Source organism: Onychomys torridus, chromosome 18 (genome assembly GCF_903995425.1).
Source record: "Onychomys torridus chromosome 18, mOncTor1.1, whole genome shotgun sequence".
Taxonomy (NCBI): Eukaryota; Metazoa; Chordata; class Mammalia; order Rodentia; family Cricetidae; genus Onychomys; species Onychomys torridus.
Window position 1 is genome coordinate 66,248,983 of NC_050460.1, and position 20,698 is coordinate 66,269,680.

General features: G+C 53.1%; 3 protein-coding genes across 6 annotated transcripts in view; 1 reads left to right on the forward strand and 2 right to left on the reverse strand.

The window, feature by feature from the left end:
* The first annotated feature begins 1 nt into the window (after position 1).
* Positions 2–5,874, forward strand: Nelfe (negative elongation factor complex member E). Of its 3 annotated transcripts, none has more exons than XM_036167488.1 (11): positions 2–349; positions 669–751; positions 2,246–2,315; positions 2,404–2,549; positions 3,198–3,272; positions 3,383–3,420; positions 3,597–3,934; positions 4,020–4,158; positions 4,242–4,296; positions 4,448–4,550; positions 5,563–5,874. In XM_036167488.1, exons 2-11 carry the CDS (start codon positions 677–679, stop codon positions 5,631–5,633), a joined length of 1,110 nt encoding a protein of 369 aa, XP_036023381.1. In that variant the 5' UTR covers positions 2–349; positions 669–676; the 3' UTR covers positions 5,634–5,874. The 3 variants fall into 3 exon arrangements, with proteins under 3 accessions (XP_036023381.1, XP_036023379.1, XP_036023380.1); XM_036167486.1 differs by having other exon boundaries at positions 4–349; positions 4,014–4,158; XM_036167487.1 differs by having other exon boundaries at positions 4–223; positions 4,014–4,158.
* Positions 5,875–5,878: 4 nt separating this feature from the next.
* Positions 5,879–12,055, reverse strand: Cfb (complement factor B). Its single transcript, XM_036167482.1, has 18 exons — positions 11,622–12,055; positions 11,301–11,534; positions 10,634–10,819; positions 10,368–10,541; positions 10,051–10,152; positions 9,814–9,950; positions 9,479–9,617; positions 9,067–9,198; positions 8,863–8,964; positions 8,650–8,787; positions 8,162–8,259; positions 7,660–7,777; positions 7,321–7,474; positions 7,141–7,217; positions 6,852–6,952; positions 6,649–6,781; positions 6,523–6,572; positions 5,879–6,083 (listed from the first exon to the last, which is right to left on the reverse strand). Exons 1-18 carry the CDS (start codon positions 11,689–11,691, stop codon positions 5,928–5,930), a joined length of 2,301 nt encoding a protein of 766 aa, XP_036023375.1. The 5' UTR covers positions 11,692–12,055; the 3' UTR covers positions 5,879–5,927.
* Positions 12,056–12,132: 77 nt separating this feature from the next.
* The window catches only part of C2 (complement C2), a 30,706-nt gene continuing 22,140 nt past the window's right edge, over positions 12,133–20,698 (reverse strand). For both annotated transcript variants that reach the window (XM_036167480.1, XM_036167481.1), the window contains exons 9-20: positions 20,060–20,198; positions 18,883–19,026; positions 16,463–16,552; positions 14,226–14,366; positions 14,013–14,107; positions 13,809–13,926; positions 13,537–13,702; positions 13,354–13,430; positions 13,128–13,219; positions 12,861–12,987; positions 12,697–12,746; positions 12,133–12,582 (exon numbers count right to left, since the gene is read on the reverse strand). In XM_036167480.1, the coding sequence (XP_036023373.1) occupies positions 12,409–12,582; positions 12,697–12,746; positions 12,861–12,987; positions 13,128–13,219; positions 13,354–13,430; positions 13,537–13,702; positions 13,809–13,926; positions 14,013–14,107; positions 14,226–14,366; positions 16,463–16,552; positions 18,883–19,026; positions 20,060–20,198 (1,413 nt within the window). In that variant the 3' untranslated portion in view covers positions 12,133–12,408. The remainder of the gene's footprint in view (positions 12,583–12,696; positions 12,747–12,860; positions 12,988–13,127; positions 13,220–13,353; positions 13,431–13,536; positions 13,703–13,808; positions 13,927–14,012; positions 14,108–14,225; positions 14,367–16,462; positions 16,553–18,882; positions 19,027–20,059; positions 20,199–20,698) is intronic.

A 20,698-nucleotide genomic window follows, 5' to 3' on the forward strand; every position in this document is an offset into this window, starting at 1 on the left:
GTGTTTCCGACACGCCCCCGCCCTCCACCATTCCCCGTCCGGAGCGTGGGCGCGCGCCGCGCCGAAGCCAGACCCGGAGCCCCGCCCGGCCGGGCGGAAGTCGCCGCGCCTCGCCGCCTTGGTTACCGCGTGTCCCGCCCCTCCTGCGTCATCGCCGCGAGCCCGCGCGCAGCAGCCCGCGCGGCGGCGCCGGAGACCGCGGGCCCGGGCGCCGCCCCCTCAGGTGAGGGCTCCGTCTCACGTCCTTGGCGCCTTCCCTCCGCGGGCCCTGGTTCTTCTTCCTCCTCCTCCGGCCGCCCGGAGAGCGCTGCGCGGGCCCAGCCGCCTCCTCGGCCCAGCGGACCCCGAGGTTGGCTGCCCTAACCCCGTTGGGCATGGGGGTCGGGAGCCATCGCCTCGGCGTCGCAGGGAGAGCTTTGCCTCCTCCGGGCTGAGCTGCCCCCAGGCTCTAGTGTCTGGACCTCGGACGAAGGCGGGAGTGCCGGCTGGCTGTAATGAGCAGGAGGTCGGACAGCAGCCCGGATGGAAGAAGGGGTTAGGGCGAGGCCGGAGGCTGGAGGAGGCGGGCCTGGAGGTTGGGGAGAATTCAGGATGGACGGACGTTGGACGGCGTGTGAATTTTGAGTAGTGACAGTAGAGTGACGTCTTGGGTTCTGCCCCTGAACCAGGAGCCAGCATGTTGGTGATACCTCCCGGACTGAGCGAAGAGGAAGAGGCACTGCAGAAGAAATTCAACAAACTCAAGAAAAAGGTAAGGGAGGCAGCCCGGGGCGGTGGGGCCGAGCGTGAGCGTGGGGCGGTGGGGCCGAGCGTGAGCGTGGGGCGGTGGGCCGCCAGCATCGCCAGATCTCGGCCTGAACCCTGCCTCCTTTCTGTTCGGTCTCCCGTGGAATTGCCCCCTTTCCTGTGGCTTTAGTACCACCACCACCACCCCCGGGCTGGAGAGTCTCATCAGACACCCAAGCTAAAGCCACCTTCCTATGTAATCTACCGTCTTTGCTTTTCGATAGGATCTGCTACACTTCACAGGCTTTAAAATCTCATCTCGGACCTTTCTTCTTTCCCCTCTTCAGACAGGGTCTCACAGTTTAGCCCAGGCTGGATTGAAACTATGTAGCTTTGAGTAGCCTGGAACAGTTCTGCCTGAACCACCATACTCTGTTCACCCCACACCCAGCTCACTTCTGGCTTCTGAACTGTTTACACAGCAAAACATTGTGTCAGGTCTGTCCATGCTCCTCTGTCCCTTCCCCTTCCCGCTGTCTTTTTTTTTTCCTCCTTTGAGGCAGGATCTCAGTACACAACCCAGGTTGATCTTGAGCTCCTGGGTTCATGTGATCTTCCTGCCTCCGCTTCTCTGAGGAGCTGGAACTGTGGGTACACAATGCAATACTTAGCACTCTTGATTATCAGTGGTCCTCCTAAGTAATCTCTTAATTTACTCATTCCTACGAACCCCTCAGAACAGGGTTTTGCTTGGCTGTTTTGGAGGGGCACACTTGCTCCAATGAAAATACTTCAAAGGTTTCACACTGTGTATAGAACCTGAAATCTCAGTTCAGCATCCCTGACATTACTTACTCTTAAAACATGCATCTTGCCGGGCGGTGGTGGCGCACACCTTTAATCCCAGCACTCGGGAGGCAGAGGCAGGTGGATCTCTGTGAGTTCGAGGCCAGCCTGGTCTACACGACAGCCAAGGCTACACAGAGAAACCCTGTGTACAAACAAACAAGTCCATGCATCCACAGACCTTTTCTGGGCATTTTTAGCACCTTGTTTTCCATCCGGGTCCCAGTTTCAGAGCCATTTGATCATCTGACAACGTCACTTAGATTCAGCTATGATTGATTAGTACCTTTGCTTATTCTTGGCTGTCAGTCTAGTCGTTATATTTCCAATTGTAAGTTTCTTATGGGTAGGAACCAAGTGTTTCACCTTTGTACAGCCTCATTAAATACGCAGAAGCTAGGATAGGTAAAATCCCCAAGGAAGACATTCAGGCCTTATTTGCAGCTTATATGGTAGGGCTTATGTTCTTTTTTCAACTTCTAAAATGTGAGACTAGAGAGCCTCTGGATGCCATGGTTGGTTTGGTTAGGTTTATGTTGTTGGCATCGTGATGCTGTAGAGACTAGCCGTACCACTCCAGGACAAGGACACCATATGTACTGTCCTGGAATGATGCACATAAGAGACCAGCACCTTGGTTGCCAAACTTCTCATGACTCTCTCTCCTTCCCAGAAAAAAGCATTGCTGGCACTCAAGAAGCAGAGTAGCAGTGGCACCGTGAGCCAGGGCGGCGTCAAACGCTGTAAGTGACGGAGAGTGGGGGCGGGGGCAGCACCGGGCTGCCCCCCACTGCAGCCAGCCTAATGCCGCCCTCCGTTCCCCCACCGCAGCACTGTCGGAGCAGCCTGTGGTGGACACCGCCACAGCCACAGAGCAGGCCAAGCAGCTGGTGAAGTCAGGAGCCATCAGTGCCATCAAGGCTGAAACCAAGAACTCAGGCTTCAAACGTTCTCGGACCCTAGAGGGGAAGCTGAAGGTGAGCACGGCGGGATGGTTTGGGGCACCCTGACATCAGTGAGATCAAGCTGAAGGGAGGTAGGGTTAGGGAAACCATGTTCATTCAGATAGGAACACGTTGTGCCGTTCTGAGGGTTAGGTGTTTTTCTTAGACTTTTTTATTCCTTTCTCACTGTTCCCCCAGGCCAGTCTCCACGTCATGAGCTCAGATGATGCACTGGCCTCGGCCTCACAAGGAGCAGGGGCTAGAGGGGCGCACCACCTACACCACTGGAGCGTTAGGTTTTTTGTCTATTACACAGGGAACCTAGGTGACTCCCACATTTCTGCTTTCCATGTTTGTGCTTCTTGGGTTGAAGGGAGGTTTGGGTAAACCAAACACTTACTTAAAAACAGCACAAGAGCTGGGCGGTGGTGGAGCACGCCTTAATCCCAGCACTTGGAAGAAATAGGCCGAGCTCTAAGTTCAAGTCCAGCCTAGTCTACAGAGCAAGTTCCAGGGCAGCCAGGGCTACACAGAGAAACCCTGTCTCGAAAAACCAACAAAAATACCAGCACGTCATCAATAAGAAGTTTAATAGGAATGAAAGAGGAACTAGATGAGAGGCCAAGAGGAGGAGGACGAGGAGCTCTCCTGGTCCTCACTAACGGGGGTCTGCCTTCCCAGGACCCTGAGAAGGGGCCTGCCCCCACTTTCCAGCCGTTCCAGAGGAGCATATCTGCTGACGAGGACCTGCAGGAGGTAAGGGTTTCTGTGGCCTGGGGCTTGACAACAAAAGACCCACATATTTTGGACCCCATTCCAGCACCTGGGAATCCTCTTAATTGTTCTTTGTCTTGTTTTTCCCTCAGTCATCCAGACGTCCCCAGAGGAAATCTCTGTATGAAAGGTTAGAGAGAGACCGCCATTTGATGTGGGGTCAGTGGCCAGAGTCCTTAGAGAGAAGCCGCAGTTTGGTGTGGTCAGTGGCTGGAGTGGGAGGAGCCAGCTGTAGACAGAGTGTTGACTCCACGAGGTCTGCAAGGAGACGAGCCCCTCTGGTCCTCACTGTCTGCCTTTCCCCAGCTTTGTGTCTTCTAGCGATCGGCTGCGGGAACTGGGACCAGAGGGAGAAGAAGCAGAGGGCCCCGGGGCTGGTGATGGCCCAACTCGAGGCTTTGACTGGAGCTATGAAGAACAGGGTGGTGCCCGCTCCTCAGCCTCCCCTCCCCGAAGCCGCAGCCGGGACCGAAGTCACGAGCGGAGCCGAGATAGGGACCGGGACAAAGACCGAGACAAAGATCGTGATCGCGATCGAGACAGAGACCGGGACAGAGACAAAGACAGAGACCGGGACAGAGACCGAGACAAAGATAAGGACCGGGACCGAGACCGGGAGCGAGAGCGAGAGGGCCCTTTCCGCAGTGAGTGCTCTTGGCCAGGGTTAGGTGGGTCTTGCTGAATAGAGGGGGATGGGGCTCAGTAGTGATTCCTAACCCGCAGGGTCAGACTCGTTCCCCGAAAGGAGGGTCCCTCGGAAGGGTAATACTCTGTATGTGTATGGAGAGGACATGACACCCACCCTCCTCCGAGGGGCCTTCTCTCCCTTTGGAAACATCATTGACCTCTCCATGGACCCACCCAGAAAGTAAGGATGAGCACCCTGGGGAGGAAGCTGTGCAGGGACAGTAGGTCGGGGACCTCCACTGACCCCCCCTTTTCTCACCCCAGCTGTGCCTTCGTCACCTATGAAAAGATGGAGTCTGCAGATCAGGCCGTTGCTGAGGTTGGCCAAGACTTCTCAGACCCCCCCTCCTTACCCCTCCTGTCCACCTCGGGGTTCTGACTGAGAACCTTCCCCTCAGGTCCCTGTCTGGTCCCCAGGGCAGCAGCACCTGTAATGCCCATCCTCTGTTCTCTCCTCTTTTGTTCTGCAGCTCAATGGGACCCAGGTGGAGTCCGTGCAGCTCAAAGTCAATATCGCCCGCAAACAGCCCATGTTGGACGCTGCTACTGGCAAGTCTGTCTGGGGCTCCCTTGGTAAGGATGGGCCCTTCCCTCGTTCCTCTCTACGGCACACCACTTTTGATTCCCTCCACATCTTTGGGTCCCTAAAGTGCTAAAGGTCAGGATTTGCATACAGGCAGCTGATGGAGAATTGCCAGGCTGTCTGTCAGAGGTGAGGGAAAGAGAGGAACGTTAAAAGGTCCCCCAGCAGTGACTGGCACAGAGAAGACAACGGGAGCCAGTTTGTCCCCTCTGAGCTAGAGTGGTGTCTGAACTTGAAATTGTGGGTCTGGACCTCAAGCAGAAGGCCGGGCTCAGAAATGTAGATTAGTGCCCTGTACGTCTAGAACCCTCAGAGATGGGGATTTGGGAGAAAAAGGTGACCCAGGACTGGTTTGGAGAATCAAGCACGTTAGGAGACTCTGTCTGTGCTGAGCACATCTCCAGCAGTCCTGCCCTGCCAGGCTGAAGCAGCTGCCACTGCTGCTGCAGCAAATGAACCATGAAGAGGGGCCAAGCTGAGAGCAGCTCCCCCCCCCCCAAGCCCTGGGCATGGACCCAGGCTCTGAGAAGGAGGGGTGGTCAGCAGAGGCAGGGCACAGGACCAAAGAGGGGACCGCCTCTGGCCCCAGATGTAGGTTGGAATCCTTGAATGGGATGAGGAGTGTGAGGAAAGAGAAGCTGAGCACTTGGGTTCTGAGGGGTCTTCGAGAGTCTGGTGTGGCCCGTGGGGTTTCTCGGTGTGGACAGCCCAATCTGCCTGAAACAGATTTTCAGAGCAAGAGACCCTGCAGACACCAGGAAAGAACCAGAATCGACCAGTATACCAGCAAGGGCCATAGAGATGTTCTCATCTTTACTTTGCGTGCATTTCTTGATTTCCTTCACATGTCTCCCAGTGATAAGGTTCTGGATTGTCTAAGCCACGCTGACTCTGGCCACCAGAGGGCAGCATCAGCACAAGGCCAGGGCAGAGGTAGCCGGGACCTCAGGTCTCACCTGTGAGCTGTTTCAGCCCTTAACTGTCACTTTCCTCCCTCCTTAGCTGTCCAGAACAGCCCTAAGGGTTGCCACCGGGACAAGAGGACCCAGATTGTGTACAGTGACGATCTGTAGGAAACCGTTGTGGATGGCTTCTAGGACACGAAGCTGGATTCCTTGTGCCTCATATGCCCCCAAGCTGGTCTCAGTAAAATCCCGGGGCAGAAGCTCATTCACCTCCTTCAGCCTCTAGTTTCTCAGCCCTTGGGATCGGGGTTAAACCTTCGAAAGTGGCTGTCAGTGTTGATGTTACTTGTTAGCAACATGACCAGTGCACACCCCCTATTCTCTTGCCCCCAAAAAGATGTGGAACACAGTCTTTATTGCAGCTGCTTTAATTGATCTCACGCCCTCCCAGCAGAAAGCCCCTCATAGGAACCCCAAATCCTCATCCTTGAGTTTCTCCTTGAGCCAGGGCAGCACCTGGAAAAGATTGACGTGGAAGTCCCGGGCATGAGCAGGCACCAGCTGCTGCCGCCTCTTATCTTTGCAGACATCCACTACTCCCCAGCTGATCACACCGACCTGTGTAGGGAAGGGGTACCATGGGTCACTTAACACTTCATAAGCCCAGAAAGCCTCTGAGCCGACCTAAAGAAGTGCACTGGAGCCTGGCGGTGGTGGCGGACACCTGTAATCCCAGCACTCCGGAGGCAGAGGCAGGTGGATCTCTGTGAGTTCGAGGCAAGCCTGGTCTATAAAGCAAGTTCCAGGACAGCCTCCAAACCTACAGAGAAACCCTGTCTCGAAAAAAAAAAATAAGTGCACTGGAGGCCAGCTGTCCTGTCCTCTGTGGTGCACATAGCCAGACACTTAGCTTATACTGCCACTTCAGACCACAGGCTGTCAGATGAGGCGTGCCCTGTTCTGCTGCCATTTCCAGCCACATGCATCAAGCTTTCCTTTGTGTGGTGCATGCTGTCCCCTGGGCATCTCCCCACAGACTGGGAAAGTGAACACTTACTTGAATGAAGCGGCTCCTCTTGTGAACAATGAGAGGACCCCCAGAATCTCCTGTGGAAGAGAGGAGCTGTAGGGAAAAGACTGCCGGGCCTCATGGGCTTGCAGCCTAGCCAGAGAGCCACCTCACCTTTACAAGTATTGGGGTCAGCATAGGGATCCACCCCTCCAGTGCAGAGGAACCTGGGGGTGACCACCGCAGAGACATCCTTGACTTTGTCGTAGCCTGGGGCCTTCAGAGCGTCTCTCTCACAGCTGGCTTTCTGTAGGGGAGAAAGGTGTGGTGACCAGAGCTGGCTTGAGAAGGGGCGGCCTCTGGGAGCCCCTTCTCACCTTGTCCCCATTCTTGATGTAGACCTCCTTCCGAGTCAGTTTCTTCGCTTCCTCAGACACAAACAGAGCTTTGACGTCCTTCATAGGGAGCAGCTCCTCCTCTGGACAAGTGACAGTGTCACGCCAGCTGTGTCCCTCCACCCCATGTCCCCCATTCTCACCCAGCAGCTGTCCCTTGGGCCCATCTTAGGAGGTAGGCCTTGAGTTGAGCATAGCTGTACTCTGGCAACTCTCTTGCGGCCCCTTTGTCTTGGGTCTCATCCTTGTCTTACCCCAGACCATGCCTTACTGTGTTGCTTGCAGGTGGCTGTCAGAGGAAGCCGTAAAGCTCGGGTGGTTCCCTCCGTGCAAGGAAGACAGATGGGCCTGTCCAGGACATGGGGACAGTCAGGGGCAACAGACAGCCTGCCCTGTGCCCTGTGCCTCCAGCCCACCTTCCTCAGCTCCTTGGGGATCTGGCCACACTCACCTGAGAGTCTGGTCATACTTCAGCTTGGTCTTGAGCTTGATGAGGGCCACATCGTAGTCATAGAACTCAGAGATTCCGTCTGCCTTTTTCCCGTTGATGTTGTAGTTGGGGTGAAATAGGACCTCTTCGATCTCCAGGTCCTGCCTCTTCCCCCCTGAGAGGAGAAAAGTGGGTGTCGTGTGTATGTAAGCAGCCCCCCGGCTCTGGCCCATATCATCATTTGAGTTTTGTTCTCCCCAACCTTGGGGCACAAGGGAGGGACTGTACTGAGGACAGGTGAGATACATGTCTGCTTCCTGAGGATGGGTCTGGAGATCAGAATCTTGACTGCATCCTTACCCACGTTGACCTTGATGGAATGCTTCTGATCGTCTACCGTGAAGCAGTGCGCTGCCGTCAGCACATAGTACTCAGACACCACGGCCCCCATACAGTTCTCATGTCCTTTCAGAGGGCGCTGGGAAAGAACCGGCGTAGTGTCAACCTTGGTGTGTGTGGTGCTGGAGGCTGGCTTCATACATGCTGGTCAGTACTCCGTAGTCCTAGCTTTATCGCTCCAGCTTCCGCTCGCTGTGTGTCCCTGGGGCTGACCCCAAACTCAAGGTAGCTCTGCTTCCACTCCCCAGCTGCTGGGGGCGCCCCCACATGCACCTTGCCCAGCTTCCTTTTTCCATTTTCAGACAGTTTTGTAAGTTACCGGTGCTGGCCTTGAACTCACTGTAGCCCAAGCAGGCTGTGAATCTCAGCCCTGCCTCAGCTTCCTGAACAGCTGGGGTTATGGACCTTGCTAGTGTGGGCGTTTCATCTCCCTCCCACAAGTCCCCACTGCTGGAGTGCTCACAGTGACTGAGATCTTGGCCTGCCATGGTTGCTTGTGATGATCACTGCCTTGCTTGTGCTCCCACACCATGCCGCAGAGGCTCAGAGATTTGCTTTCATCTGGCAAAGGAAGAGAGTGCAGAAGGCTCAAGTCATGGCAGCCATCTTTGCTGGACCCCTGCCTGTGGGGAGCAGGGGCCTGTGAGGAGGAAGAGGGGAGTGGCTCCCTGTGTTAGATGAGGAACCCCTGCGGCGTAGTGAGAAAAGCTTAGGACCAAGCTATCTGAGGATTGGGCATTTTCAGCCCCGTCTTGTGCTGACTTCCTGTCTTGGCCTCAGTTTCCACATCTGTGAAGTGAACTCAGAGTTCTGTGATTGTGAGATCAGGAAGTGAAGAACTTCAGGAAGTAAGGATAGATAGACACTGGGATGGAGAGGAGGAAAGGGGAAGCCAGTCTGTGCGGGAAGTCTGCAGACAGCTTCCCCATACATTTCCTTGCATCTTCCTACCAATCATTTGGAAGAAAACATTCTCCAGGTCCTCCATATCCTTGACTTTGAACACATGCTGCTCGTTGTTCTTCTTGGAAGCCAAGGCATTGATGTTCACGGAGTCCACCAGAGGCCCGACCCCAAACACATAGACATCTGAGGGAGAGAAGGAAAGGGTGAGGGTCCAGGCCCTGAGGGCTGAGAGGGCTGGATCCCAGGTGGGTCACTCACCCAAATAATCTTCCCGGGGATTCTTGCGATCCCTGCCAATGTGCAGCAGGTCTCGGATCTCCTCAATGACAGTGACAGGGTCTCCACCCATGTTGTACAAGCCTGTGAGAAACATGGAGTCCATCAAAGTGGGTCAGGGAAGCTCCACTGACTGGAGACAATCACATGTGGTCTTGAGGACGGAAGGGAGGAGAAAGGTCTCACCATCGGTCATAACGATGATGACGTGGCGGGTTCGATTCCAGCCTTCGGGTGGGACATCCTCTGCCCAGCTCATCATGCTGTATACAGCCTGGAGAGCCTTCTTGGTGTTGGTCCCTGACTTCAGCTTGTGGTCTGTAGAGAGGGGAGAGGTCATCCCTTGCCTGATCCTCCACGCCATTTCTTTTTTAGGGTTTTGCTTCGCTATGTAGACCATGCTGGCCTTGAACTCACAAAGATCCATCTGCTCTATGAATGTTGGGATTAAAGGCATGTGCCACCAAGCCCAGCCGATCTTTAACTTTCAGTTTGTTACCCACATGGCCTTGGCACTTTTGGTAAACTGATAGTCTCTACCTCTGACCACTGTATCCCCAAGGTGCGCCTCCCAGCTTTCTCTTCCCTGACCTCTGACCTTCATAGCTGATTTGGTTGAGCTTCTCTGTGACCCAGTCTGCATCACTGCTCTTTTCATCAGACACTCTGACCAAGACTTTGGGGACTGTGGCATAGGTTATTAGACCATATCGTGGCCTCACCCCATAACTCGCCACCTGTGTGTTAAAAGAACATTGTGTCATGGAGGATTCAACACTGCTGTTGAGACAGGGAGGGCCAGAGTGAGGCTGAAGGGTTACCCATCAGGAAGGGGGCTGGAGGACAGCAGGGTCTGGACCTGAGGATCTGGGGACATGGGAGAGGTCCAGACAAGGTCCCCTCCTTTCAAAGGGAGGGCAAGCTCTGCTCTACCTTCTCAATCAAGTTAGCGAGACACCGCTTGGCCCCCGTGAAGTTGCTGGCCCCGATGCTTTCTGATCCATCCAGCACCAGGTAGATATTCATGGAGCCCGAGGGATCCAGGACAATCTTCCTCTGCTGGTGTTCACCTGGGCGCCATCAGACACTCAGCTTCTTTTATGCATAGTCCCTGGCAGGTCATCCACCCTTCCCCAGGTTCCTGCCCAACCTCCTTCCTTGTCCTCAAACCTGGACTGTGCCCGTCTTCAGCATCAACTCCTTCTATGGTCTCTGTCAGGGAGGATAGGAATGCTTCGGCCACTTCTTGAGGGGTGTCATACATGAAGGAATCTAGGGGTGGTCAGAGAGCAGGTCAAATGTCTGGAGTGCTGAGGACACACTGACAGGATCCTGGGATTTCAGGGCAAGAGAGGCTTAGAGTTTAGAAAACTTACAGGGAGGTTTGGGGGGCGTGAGGAAAGAGCTAAGGTAAGATGGTGAGAAGCGCCCTAGTGTGGAGACAGACAGCAGGGAGGAGCTGACCCAGAGAGCAGGTCAAGAGTCACCTTGGCAGGAAGGCTCTGTCCCGCTCCATGAGCCCCCTTCCTGGCATATTCGCTGCTGGGAGCCACGCAGGACAAGTCCCCGGCTACAGTGATAAGTAACGGTGTCTTCAAGGCGGTACTGGCTGCCCACCTTCCTTGTGCCAATGGGAATGCCAGGGTTGGGACAGTATCCCGCTGCAGAGACATGAGGACAGTTGGAGTGTCCATGCATTCCCAGGGTGAAGCCCTCAGGGAGAGGGTAAAATCAGGGGTGACCCACGTCTCACCTCCATCATCACAGATTGCTGTTTGTCCATCCCACCGGCCATTCTCTTGGCATGTGCGGTTAGCAGAGCCCCGGAGAGTGTAACCGTCATAGCATTGAAAAGAAATCTGGTCACTCAGGTTGTAGTAGGGAGACCGGGGCCAGTACTCCCCATTTTCAAAGTCCTGTGGCCGTGGGCAGCGGATTGCTTTAGGGGGGACAGGTGGAAGTCACCAAGGGCCGTTTCTAGGTCCTTCACGTCTCTGAGAAATAGTGCCTGCCAGCCCCCCAACCTGTCGCCTCCTCTTGTGTTCTGGGATTGTTTTGTTTTGAGACAAGGTCTCACGTAGCCCAGGCTGGCTTCAAACTCACTATGAAGCCGAAGATGACTGAGCTGCCGCCCCTACCTCCTGAGTGCCAGGACTACAGGCTTGCACTGTTTCATGTAGTGGAGCTGCTTTGTCCCTGCCAGGTAAGCACTCCACCAACTGAGCTACATTCCTAGATGTCCTTCCCCCGTTTCTAAGTATTGTTTTCATTGCCAGGGCTGCCCGACATGAGGAAGCACTCCCCACATGCACCCTCAGGGGTGTGCCTGCTGCTCACACAGCTCTAGTGTTACCGAGCACTGAGCGGCCTCCACCTGCCCTGTCCCTGCCACCCACTGCTCACACTCTCAAGCCTCCAACCTCTGCATTCTGCCTTCTTGACAATCTTTTGGTCTTGGGTCTGCAGGGTGCTCCAGGAGCCTGTGGATCTGCAGGTTCGGGTCTGAACGGGGTACGGGTAGAAGCCAGAAGGACACAGGTACTCCAGGGCCTGGCCACCTTGGAGAAGCTGGAAGGTGCCGCCTTTGATCTCTACTCCTTCCGGAGAGCAGGAGGCCTGCGGCCAGGCTGCAAGCACTGGAGTGGCGCTCACACCTGAGGAGAAAGGCTGGTGAAGCCTGGCCCCAGAAGGCCCAGGACAGACGCTAGGGACAAAGGGAGGATGGGGTGTCCTTTGCTTACCTCCAGAGGAGAGACCTACGACCAAGAGGACCAGGCAGAACTGAGGACTCCGATCATACCCCATCATCATGGGGAGCAAAAGAGAGGCTGAAAGCCCTCTCCAGTTCACTCTGGGTGTCTACTTGGCTCACTGTCCAAACTGAAACTGCAATGCTGGGCCTGGCGACACCCCTTCCCACTGGCCCTGGCCTTTTATGCAATCTGCTCTGGCACCTGCAGTTTGGTGCCTGCCCCATATAGACACTGCTTTCCCGGAACATTCACGAAGGAGGGCCCCTGCTGAGCTGCCAACTGAGGAAACAGAAACCAACCCAACCTCGCTCTTTACTGACCAGGGGCCAGAATTTCCCTTTCAAAGCTCCTCCTTAGCCCCCAGACCCTCCTAGCAAGCCCAGACCACCCCCTTAGAGGCCAGCTTCCCATGGACTGTGTGACAGGGCAGAGTCCAGCCTCTGTTTGTGCAAGCAGGGTCTCTGACCTTCCTGGAATCTCCCTGGCCTCCCCACCCCCAAGACATAAGATAGACGGATGTGGAAATCACTGGTTTTTATTAATTTCATAACTGGGAAATTCCATGTGAGAATGAAAAGCACAAGTCATGCACTCTAGGGAGAGGTCTGCCCACAGGCAGGGCAAGGAGGACAGTGGTCCCTGTGCAACCCTGGGGCCCCCCAGCTTCTGCTCCTGTCTCTGGATTCCTGGGGCACAGAATGTATGGACCCAGGAAGGAGGACCCTCAGAGGCAGTAGACAGGAAGGTCAGAACAGTAAAGGAGTCAGGAGCCATGTTAAAGCGGCAAAAAGTTCAGGACACCATCCAGGTGCTGCCTCAGCCAGGGCTGCAGGCGGAAGAGATTGATGTGGAAGTCTCTCGGCCGAACACCCTGGGGAGGCTCCCTGCGGGAGTTTTTGTTCGAGGAACTGAAGCAAGGGTCATAAAGACCCCAGCTCACCAGGCCCACCTGGGGAAAGAACAAGGTTGGATATCTGTCTGGTTCCCTCAACAGCTCCCACCTGACCCAGCAGGGACTTCTACCCTGCCTGGCAGCCAGCCCCCTCCAAGTCCCGCTCCCCACCTGGAAGAACCTGTATCTCCGCTCAAGGAAAACCGCGCCCCCAGACTCTCCTGCAGGGAAGGAAGGGACAAGAGCCGGTGTCACCCAGGGCGGCACACTAGTGTCCCTAGTGTTGCCGGCGACCCCAGAGCTTCTCCCTGGGAGCAGAGGAAGGGGTTTTTCACCTCTGCAGGGGTTATCATCGTCCTGCATCCCGCTGCATAGGAACTGGTCTGTCACTATCTCACTGATGTTTGTCAAGCTGGGGAAGATGTTTTTGTTTTGGGAGACGGCCTTGATACAGCTTGTCCACTGCAGTGTGGGGAGGAGGAGAAAAGAGCCATGGCAGGAGACATTAGGCGGACCAGCAAAGCACCCGAGAAGGGGAGACTCCAGGCAGGGTTGGACATTCTGGGAGCTGTCCCCCAGGGGATCCCTCACTGATCTCTCACCTCGGGTCCTGTCCTGAGGTTAATGTTCAGTTTGTTCCCATTCAAAGCCACAAAATGTGCAGGAACTTTCTGCTGATTCAGAAGTTCCGTCTCTGCCGTTGGGGTGAAGGTAGTGTTACTACAGAGCCTGAGCACCCAGCTTGATTGAGGGCTGCAGCCCAGGCCCTGCCAGCACACCCAAGCTCTGGCCCCAACTCAGCACAGACCTCAAGCCTTCAGGACTCACCATGGTCTCTACAGGTACTCCCTGGGGATCTTCGAAGAGCCATGTTGGCCTCCACAGTGCAAGGAAGGCAGATTGGCCTGGGGAGAAAGGTGAACGTCTCAGAGGCCCATCCTCAGTATCCCCTCTGGTACTTCCCGGAGCACTGCCCTCTGTAGGGGGCCTTCCCAACCCGGGCTCAGGCACCTGGCATGAGTGGACATTTTCACTTTCTGGGCCAGCTTCAGCAGGGCAATATCATCAGCATAGAACTCTGAGATGCCCTGGCTCCGCTTTGCATGGACATCAAACCCTGGGGCAATTAACGCCTTCTCCACAAGGAATTCTTTGCCATGATGAGAGGTGGGATCCCCTAGGAACAGTGGTGGATTAGGGAGGACCAGAAGAGACCAGAGGCTGAGGAGAGACAGTGATGACTCCAGCTTTGGGGTAGGGGCCCGCTGCAGCCCCTGACTTACCCACAATGACCCTCCACAGGTGAAGGTCCTCCATCTGGTTGTCGTGGAAGCAGTGAGCCGCTGTCAGCACCCACTGGTCAGAGATGAGGGATCCCCGACATGTCTCCTTGCTCTTGGGCTGCGGGAAACAGACAACAGTCAGGGTTTGCTGTATCCGGCTGTTTTCAGCTCTGTGATCCAAGCCCCGCCTCTCCTTCTAGATACCTTAAAGGTGACATGCCAAGGTGTCCTCTCCTGGTTAGAGGCATTGGCAGACATGTTCCCCACCCCACAGATGGTATCTGTGAGCTTGGAGACATCTGTGGATGAAGGAAGAACAGGCGAGAAGAGGTGGGTGATGGGCGCAGGTCCAGGCTGGCACTCTGGGCCCCCAGCTGACTCCACACTGGGCTACCCGGGGGACGAAGCTTCACTTACCCAGCATATGCTCCAAGACCTGCTGCACTGCCTGCGAGTCCTTCAAGATGAAGGCGTGCCTCTCGCCGTCCTTCTTGGACCCCAGCTCATTCAGTTCTTTCCAGTCCACATCCAGGTTGCCCACCCCAATGGCATAGATGTCTGATGGGAAGGAGGAAGGCACCAAAGCCTGTGGCTGAGAGGCCACTCAAGACGTGAGGCGGGTACTTGAACTCACTAAGCCGACAAAGACCTGAACTGGATGGACTCTGCCTCCTTCACCCTGTCTGACTTCCTCCTCCTGCCAACCCTGCATCCCAACCCTGCACAGTCTCCTCAACCCCACAGGCACATTCTGCTCAGGCTTCCGCTCCAGCAGCACCTCTGGCTGGGGTATTCTGCCCCAGATGTCCACACAGCTCTTCTTCAGCAAGGTCGTCTACATCTGCAATGCCCCAGACACTCCCATGCCCTCCCCACTTGACTTCACATCGTAGCAATGGGTACCCATCACTCGCATGCTCAACAACTGCCTTGTTTACTTTCTGTGTCGCCTACAGAGAGTAGAATTGTGTTTCCCAGAAGAACATGTTCAAGTTTATTGTGAATGTAACCTGCATTAGAAACAGGGTTTGGGGGTTGGGGATTTAGCTCAGTGGCAGAGCGCTTGCCTAGCAAGTGCAAGGCCCTGGGTTCGATCCTTAGCTAAAAAAATTTAAAAAAGAAAAAGAAAAGAAAGAAACAGGGTTTGGGGCCAGGTGGTGGTGCACACCTTTAATCCCAGCACTTGAGAGGCAGAGCTAGGCAGATCTCTGTGAGTTTGAGGCCAGCCTGGTCTACAGAGCGAGATCCAGGACAGGTGCTAAAACTACACAGAGAAACCCTGTCTTGGAAAAAAAGAAAAGAAAGAAGGAAGGAAGGAAGGAAGGAAGGAAGGAAGGAAGGAAGGAAAGAAAGAAAGAAAGAAAGAAAGAAAGAAAGAAAGAAAGAAAGAAAGAAAGAAAGAAAAGAAAGAGTTTTGGGGAGGTCGTGGCGGGGGTTGAAACAGGATTTCTCTGTGTAGCCCTGCCTATCCTGGAACTCTCTCTGTAAACCAGGTAGACCAGGCTGGCTTCAAACTCACAGACATCCACCTGCCTCTGCCTCCCAAGTGCTGGGATTAAAGGCGTGCGCCACCAACAGGGAAACAGAGTCTTTTTCCTTATATTACCAGTACTCAGAAAGTGGAGGAAGGAAGATCAGGAGTTCAAAGCCAGCCTCAGCTACCTAGTGAGTTGGAGGCCAGCCCGGGCCTGTCTCCAAAATAAAACAAAAGAGGACTGGAGAGATGGCCCAGCCACCAAGAATGCTTGCTGCTCTTCCAGAGGGCCTGAGTTCATCCCCAGCACCCACTGCCTGAACTCCAGCTCCAGGAGAGGCAGTGCCCTCTTCCAGCCTGCAAGGGCACTCACACTCATGTGGCACACACTCACCCAGACACACACACATACACAGAGATAGAAATAAATATATTTATACTAAAAGTAAGCAGAGGGCTGAGGCTGGAGCTCAGTGGTAGAGCACTGGCTTGGTAGGAACCAGATCCTACATCCAGTCCCTGACATTGCAGTAAATATATAGGAAATTTGAGCCCAAACATAGCTGGCTGGACACTGTGGGAACAGAACAGAGATTGGGGTGAAGACAGAGATGGAGGTTGGGGTTTTGTGGCTACAAGCCAAGGACACCTGTGGCCACCAGGCCTCTACATAGCAAGACCCTGTCTCAAAAACAAACCAAGAGAAAAATCTAATTGTTTTCTGGTCATAGGTCAGTACCCTTTGTGGTCACCCTAAACCTGAACACTTCACCTAGGTGTCTACTGCTGAAGGGACACTGGAGGGGACAGTCCCTACTGGGAACCCAGGCCCATTCTTCCTGCAAAGTTTCCTGAAATGTGAGATGGTGATGACATGGGAGCTCACAGTACTGAGCGGTTCTCTCCACCAGATCACACTGTCACAGGCATCTTCCCCACCCGCCTGTGAGGGCAAGTCCAGGGTCGATTGCATCACTCATCACAGATGAAGAAGCAGCGCACAGCTTCCAGCCCTCTGGAGACGGAACCACAGTAGGGGCCACGGACAGTTTGCAACCACTGCCACACAGAAGTACCGGGAAACCCTCATGGCTCAGTGCCAGTGCTAAGTCACACTGGAACCCCAGACACAGGAGCCCACCCCACCCTTCCTGACATCTCGGATGGGGCAGAACCTCACCCAGATAGTCGTTCCTGTTCTGATTGATACTCAGGATATCTCTGATGTTATCAACTGCTGGCTTGGGAGAACCACCCATGTTGGACTTTCCTAGAACAGAGAAGAGAAAGAATGCTCCATCTGGGTTGACTTCAGAAATTTTCACATCCCTGGAAACACGGGGAACATTCAGCCATTTTAAAATACACCATTTTGGGCTGGAGAGACGGCTCAGTGGGTAAGAGTACTTGTTGCTTTTCCAGAGGACAGTTCAGTTCCCAGCACCTGCATGGTGGCTCACAACTATCTAGAACTCCAGTTCCAGGGGATCCAATGCCCTATTCTGACTTCCAAGGGCACTAGACTTACACATAACACACACACACACATACATACATACATACATACAGGCAAAACAAAACAAACACATGAAGACAAAAAGTTTCTGTAGAGCAAAGGAAACAGCAGAGCCCACAGCCCACAGAGTGGGAAAGCCTTTACCAGCCAGACTGCAGACAAGCAGCTAACAGAATTTACAAAGAATTGGAGAAATTAGGTACTAAGAAAATAAAACTTCCAATCAGTAAATGAGCAAATGAACTGAACAGACAGTTCTCAAAAAAGAAACACAGCCAGTAACTGTTTTTAAATGTGTTCAGTATCCCTACTCATCAAGGAAATGCAAATTGAAACTACTTTGAGATAACCACTTCACCCCAGTCAGAATGGCTGACACCATCAAATCTCACAGCCAATTTGGAGGGGATGTCGAGGGAAAGGAGTCTATTCACTGGTAGTCAAGCTGCAAAGCAATACAGCCAGTGTGGAAGTCATGTTGGACAGTTCTAAACTATTAAAAACAAAACTACCACGTGACCCAGCTATTTCACTCGGGCATAGACACCCAGGAACTCCCGCCCTGTGGTAGAGATGTTTGCACCCTCATGGTTATTGTGGCTTTTATTCACTAGAGCAAAGAATTGGCATCAACAGATGAGTGGATAATGAAAATGTGTGTGTGAATATTAATTAGTCTTAAGGATAAGTTAAACCACAAAATTTGCTGGAAAATTAATGAACTTAGATTGTATAATATTAAGAGATGTCACATAATCTCAGAAAGAAATCCATCACATGTCCTCCCAGCCAATAATTCTGTGTGTACATGTAAACAGATGTACGTATGTGTACAGTACAACTCAACAAAAAATGAACAAGAAAGGCTGGTATTGGGGGTGAGAAAAGACTGGGTGAAGGTAGTGGACACGGGCTAGGAGAGAGGGTAAAGCTAAGTGTTTTCCAGTTCTAATTCTGCTATGAATTCTTTGGTTTTGGTGATGGGTAAGTGAATAAACACATACTCAATAGTGAACGTGTAAAACCCACTGTGACTCTCCACAGTTTCTGTTTTGAATGGCTACTCTAAATGTATAGAAGTTCATTGAGTTGTCTTTGGGTCTGGTTAATCTCAGGGTGTGTGTGTGTGTGTGTGTGTGTGTGTGTGTGTGTGGAGTTCGAGGCCAACATGGGGTACTGGATGAAACCATCTCAAAACAACCAGAGGGGGAATAGAGAGAGAAAGAGGAAGAGGGTTGGGGATTTAGCTCAGTGGTAGAGCGCTTGCCTAGCAAGCATAAGGCCCTGGGTTGGATCTTCAGCTCAAAAAGAAAGAAAAAGAAAAGAAAAGAAAGAGGAAGCTGAGGCTTGCCTCTGCAGCACATTCACTAAGATTAGAAAAACAGAGAAGGGTCACATGACCCTGAACACCAGGCCCACGCGCAGTTTGAAGTATCCTGTATTGCTCTGGTATGGCATAGCCCAGCAAGATAGTCAAGGTTAGCAGCAAGTACCTGGATACTTCAGAATCATGCGAAGGAATGTTAAATGCTTCCAACACAAAGAAATGATGAGTAGTGGAATTGACAGACATGTCACTCATGTCTGATCATTATGTTCATGGGCTGACATGCCACACATGCCCACAAATACATGTGATGACTGTAAAAGAATAGTGTGTGTGTGTGTGTGTGTGTGTGTGTGTGTGTGTGTGTGTGTGTGTTTATGGGCTGGGGGTTGTGGCACATGCTTGTAATTCAGGCCACTCAGCAGGCTGAAGTAGGAAGACCATGAGTTCAAGGTCAGCCTGGGTTACAGATCAAGACCCAGTCTCAAAAAAAAAGTAAGACACAGTGGCACACATCTTTTATCCAGCACTTGGAAGACAGAGGCAGGCGGATCTCTGTGAGTTTGAGGCCAGCCTGGTCTTCAGAGTGAGTTCCAGACCACCCAAGGCTGCACAGAGGAACCCTGTCTCAAAACCAAACAGACAAAAAGACCACACGAGCCCCCCAAGCACAGGAAGACAACCAGAACACAAGACTCCAGAACCTATATGGAGGCTGCCCACTGTTGCCTCCTCCAGCAGACAGGGAGACACTCACCGTCTGTCAGGAGGATAATGGCGTGGCGGATCTCATGCCATGTGGAGCCCCCTGTCAGGCTCAAGCGCGCCATCAGGCTGTTCATCATGAGGTAGACACTGTACAGGGCCTCGTAAGTGTTAGTACCAGAGGCGTTTTCATGATCTGAAATGTGCCAGAAGAAAAATCTTTTGAAAACAAAAACCAAACAATAAAAACCCTCTACCTGCCACCCAGGAAGGAGGAGATTGCTCTGTTTGAAAGACCACCAGAAATGCAAGTTGTCAGAGTGTCTGATAAACTCAGGTATTTTGAATGACTTTTCAAAGCATTTTGGTTTTTCCACCTTAGAATGTCCATTACAGAGACAGATAGGATGGTGCAAGTCTGTAACCCTAGCAATCAGGAGGCAGAAGCAGGAGGATCTTTGTGAGTTTGAGGCCAGCCTGGTCTACAGAACAAGTCCCAAGTCAGTCAAGGCTACACACGAAGACCTTGTCTCAAAAATTAATTAATTAAATAAAAATGGAAATACTCGGGGTTGGGGATTTAGCTCAGTGGTAGAGCGCTTGCCTAGCAGGCCCAAGACCCTGGGTTCGGTCCTCACCTCTGGGGGAAAAAAATGAAATTAATCATCAAGTAATCATCAATCTAAAATGACTACAAGTTCCCAAGAGATTGTGGTGTTTCAGCTGCTTGGTGGCACCCAGGCAGGTTTGGCACAGTGTGCAGGTGGGCAATGACAGGGAGGGTACAGTGTTGAGTCACAAAAAGCAGAGCATATGCCAGCGGATCTAGAAGGAGCTGAAATCCTGTATGGTGCGTTTGAATACGGACTTGTAGTGTGTCATGGAAGGCTATGAGGTGTGGAAACTGGAATCCTACCATTGCCCCTGGACCCAAGTGCTCTAAGAATGAACAAATATTCTCTCTCTCTCTCTCTCTCTCTCTCTCTCTCTCTCTCTCTCTCTCTCTCCCTCCCTCCCTCCCTCCTCTTCCCTTCCTCCCTCCACCATCCCTCCATTCCTCTGTCCCTGATAAAGGGTCTCATGTAGTCCAGGCTGGCCTCAATTTCCATAGGTAGCCAAAGACGACCAGGGAAGCAGGAATTATGTGGTGTTGGGGCTGGAACCCAGGGCTTGCTGCATGCTAAGCAAATCCACTACCAACTTCATGCCCCTTGCCTCTGGAATCAAACCTTTATAGCAGGCTTTGTCCAGACTGCTGATCACCTCCACCACGTTCTGGGATTTCTCACTCACGACAGACATGATGGTTTTGGGCTTGGAAGCAAAGGTGATGATAGCAACGCTGACCTTGATCTCAAAGCTGAAGATCTGGAGAGGGCAGGAGAGAAGAGCGCAGGCTTCGCAAAACCAAACCAGAGCAGGTCCGACAGACACAGAGAGCCTGTGCTGAGCCGACAGGCAAGACCCTCAGTAAGAAACTCGGCCTGGGGGCTGGAGAGATGGCTCAGAGGTTAAGAGCACTGACTGCTCTTCCAGAGGTCCTGACTTCAATTCCCAGCAACCACATGGTGGCTCACAACCATCTGTAATGAGACCTGGCGCCCTCTTCTGGCCTGTAGTCATACATGCTGTATACATAATAAATAAATCTTGAGAGAGAGAGAGAGAGAGAGAGAGAGAGAGAGAGAGAGAGAGAGAGAAAAGAAACTCGGTCTGAAGAAGCCAAGGAAATGACACATGCCACGCATGTACTCCTGACAGATCCCTCCTCATTTCACCCACACAGCAGCTCAGTGGTGGTCCGTGATGAGAGTGCCCATCTCACAGTGAAAGAACTTGAGCCTTGCAACTCCAGCCTGAACCGTGCC

Coding starts and splice junctions, on each gene's coding strand:
- Nelfe (XM_036167486.1), top strand. CDS start 677: ATGTTGGTGATACCTCCCGGACTGAGCGAAGAGGAAGAGGCACTGCAG. Junction 3,421..3,596: donor AGGAAATCTCTGTATGAAAG/GTTAGAGAGAGA, acceptor GCCTTTCCCCAG/CTTTGTGTCTTCTAGCGATC. Junction 4,551..5,562: donor GTCTGTCTGGGGCTCCCTTG/GTAAGGATGGGC, acceptor CTCCCTCCTTAG/CTGTCCAGAACAGCCCTAAG.
- Cfb (XM_036167482.1), bottom strand. CDS start 11,691: ATGATGATGGGGTATGATCGGAGTCCTCAGTTCTGCCTGGTCCTCTTG. Junction 7,778..8,161: donor AGGCCAAGATCTCAGTCACT/GTGAGCACTCCA, acceptor GTTCTTTCCCAG/CGCCCTCTGAAAGGACATGA. Junction 6,573..6,648: donor TGACCCCAATACTTGTAAAG/GTGAGGTGGCTC, acceptor TCTCTTCCACAG/GAGATTCTGGGGGTCCTCTC.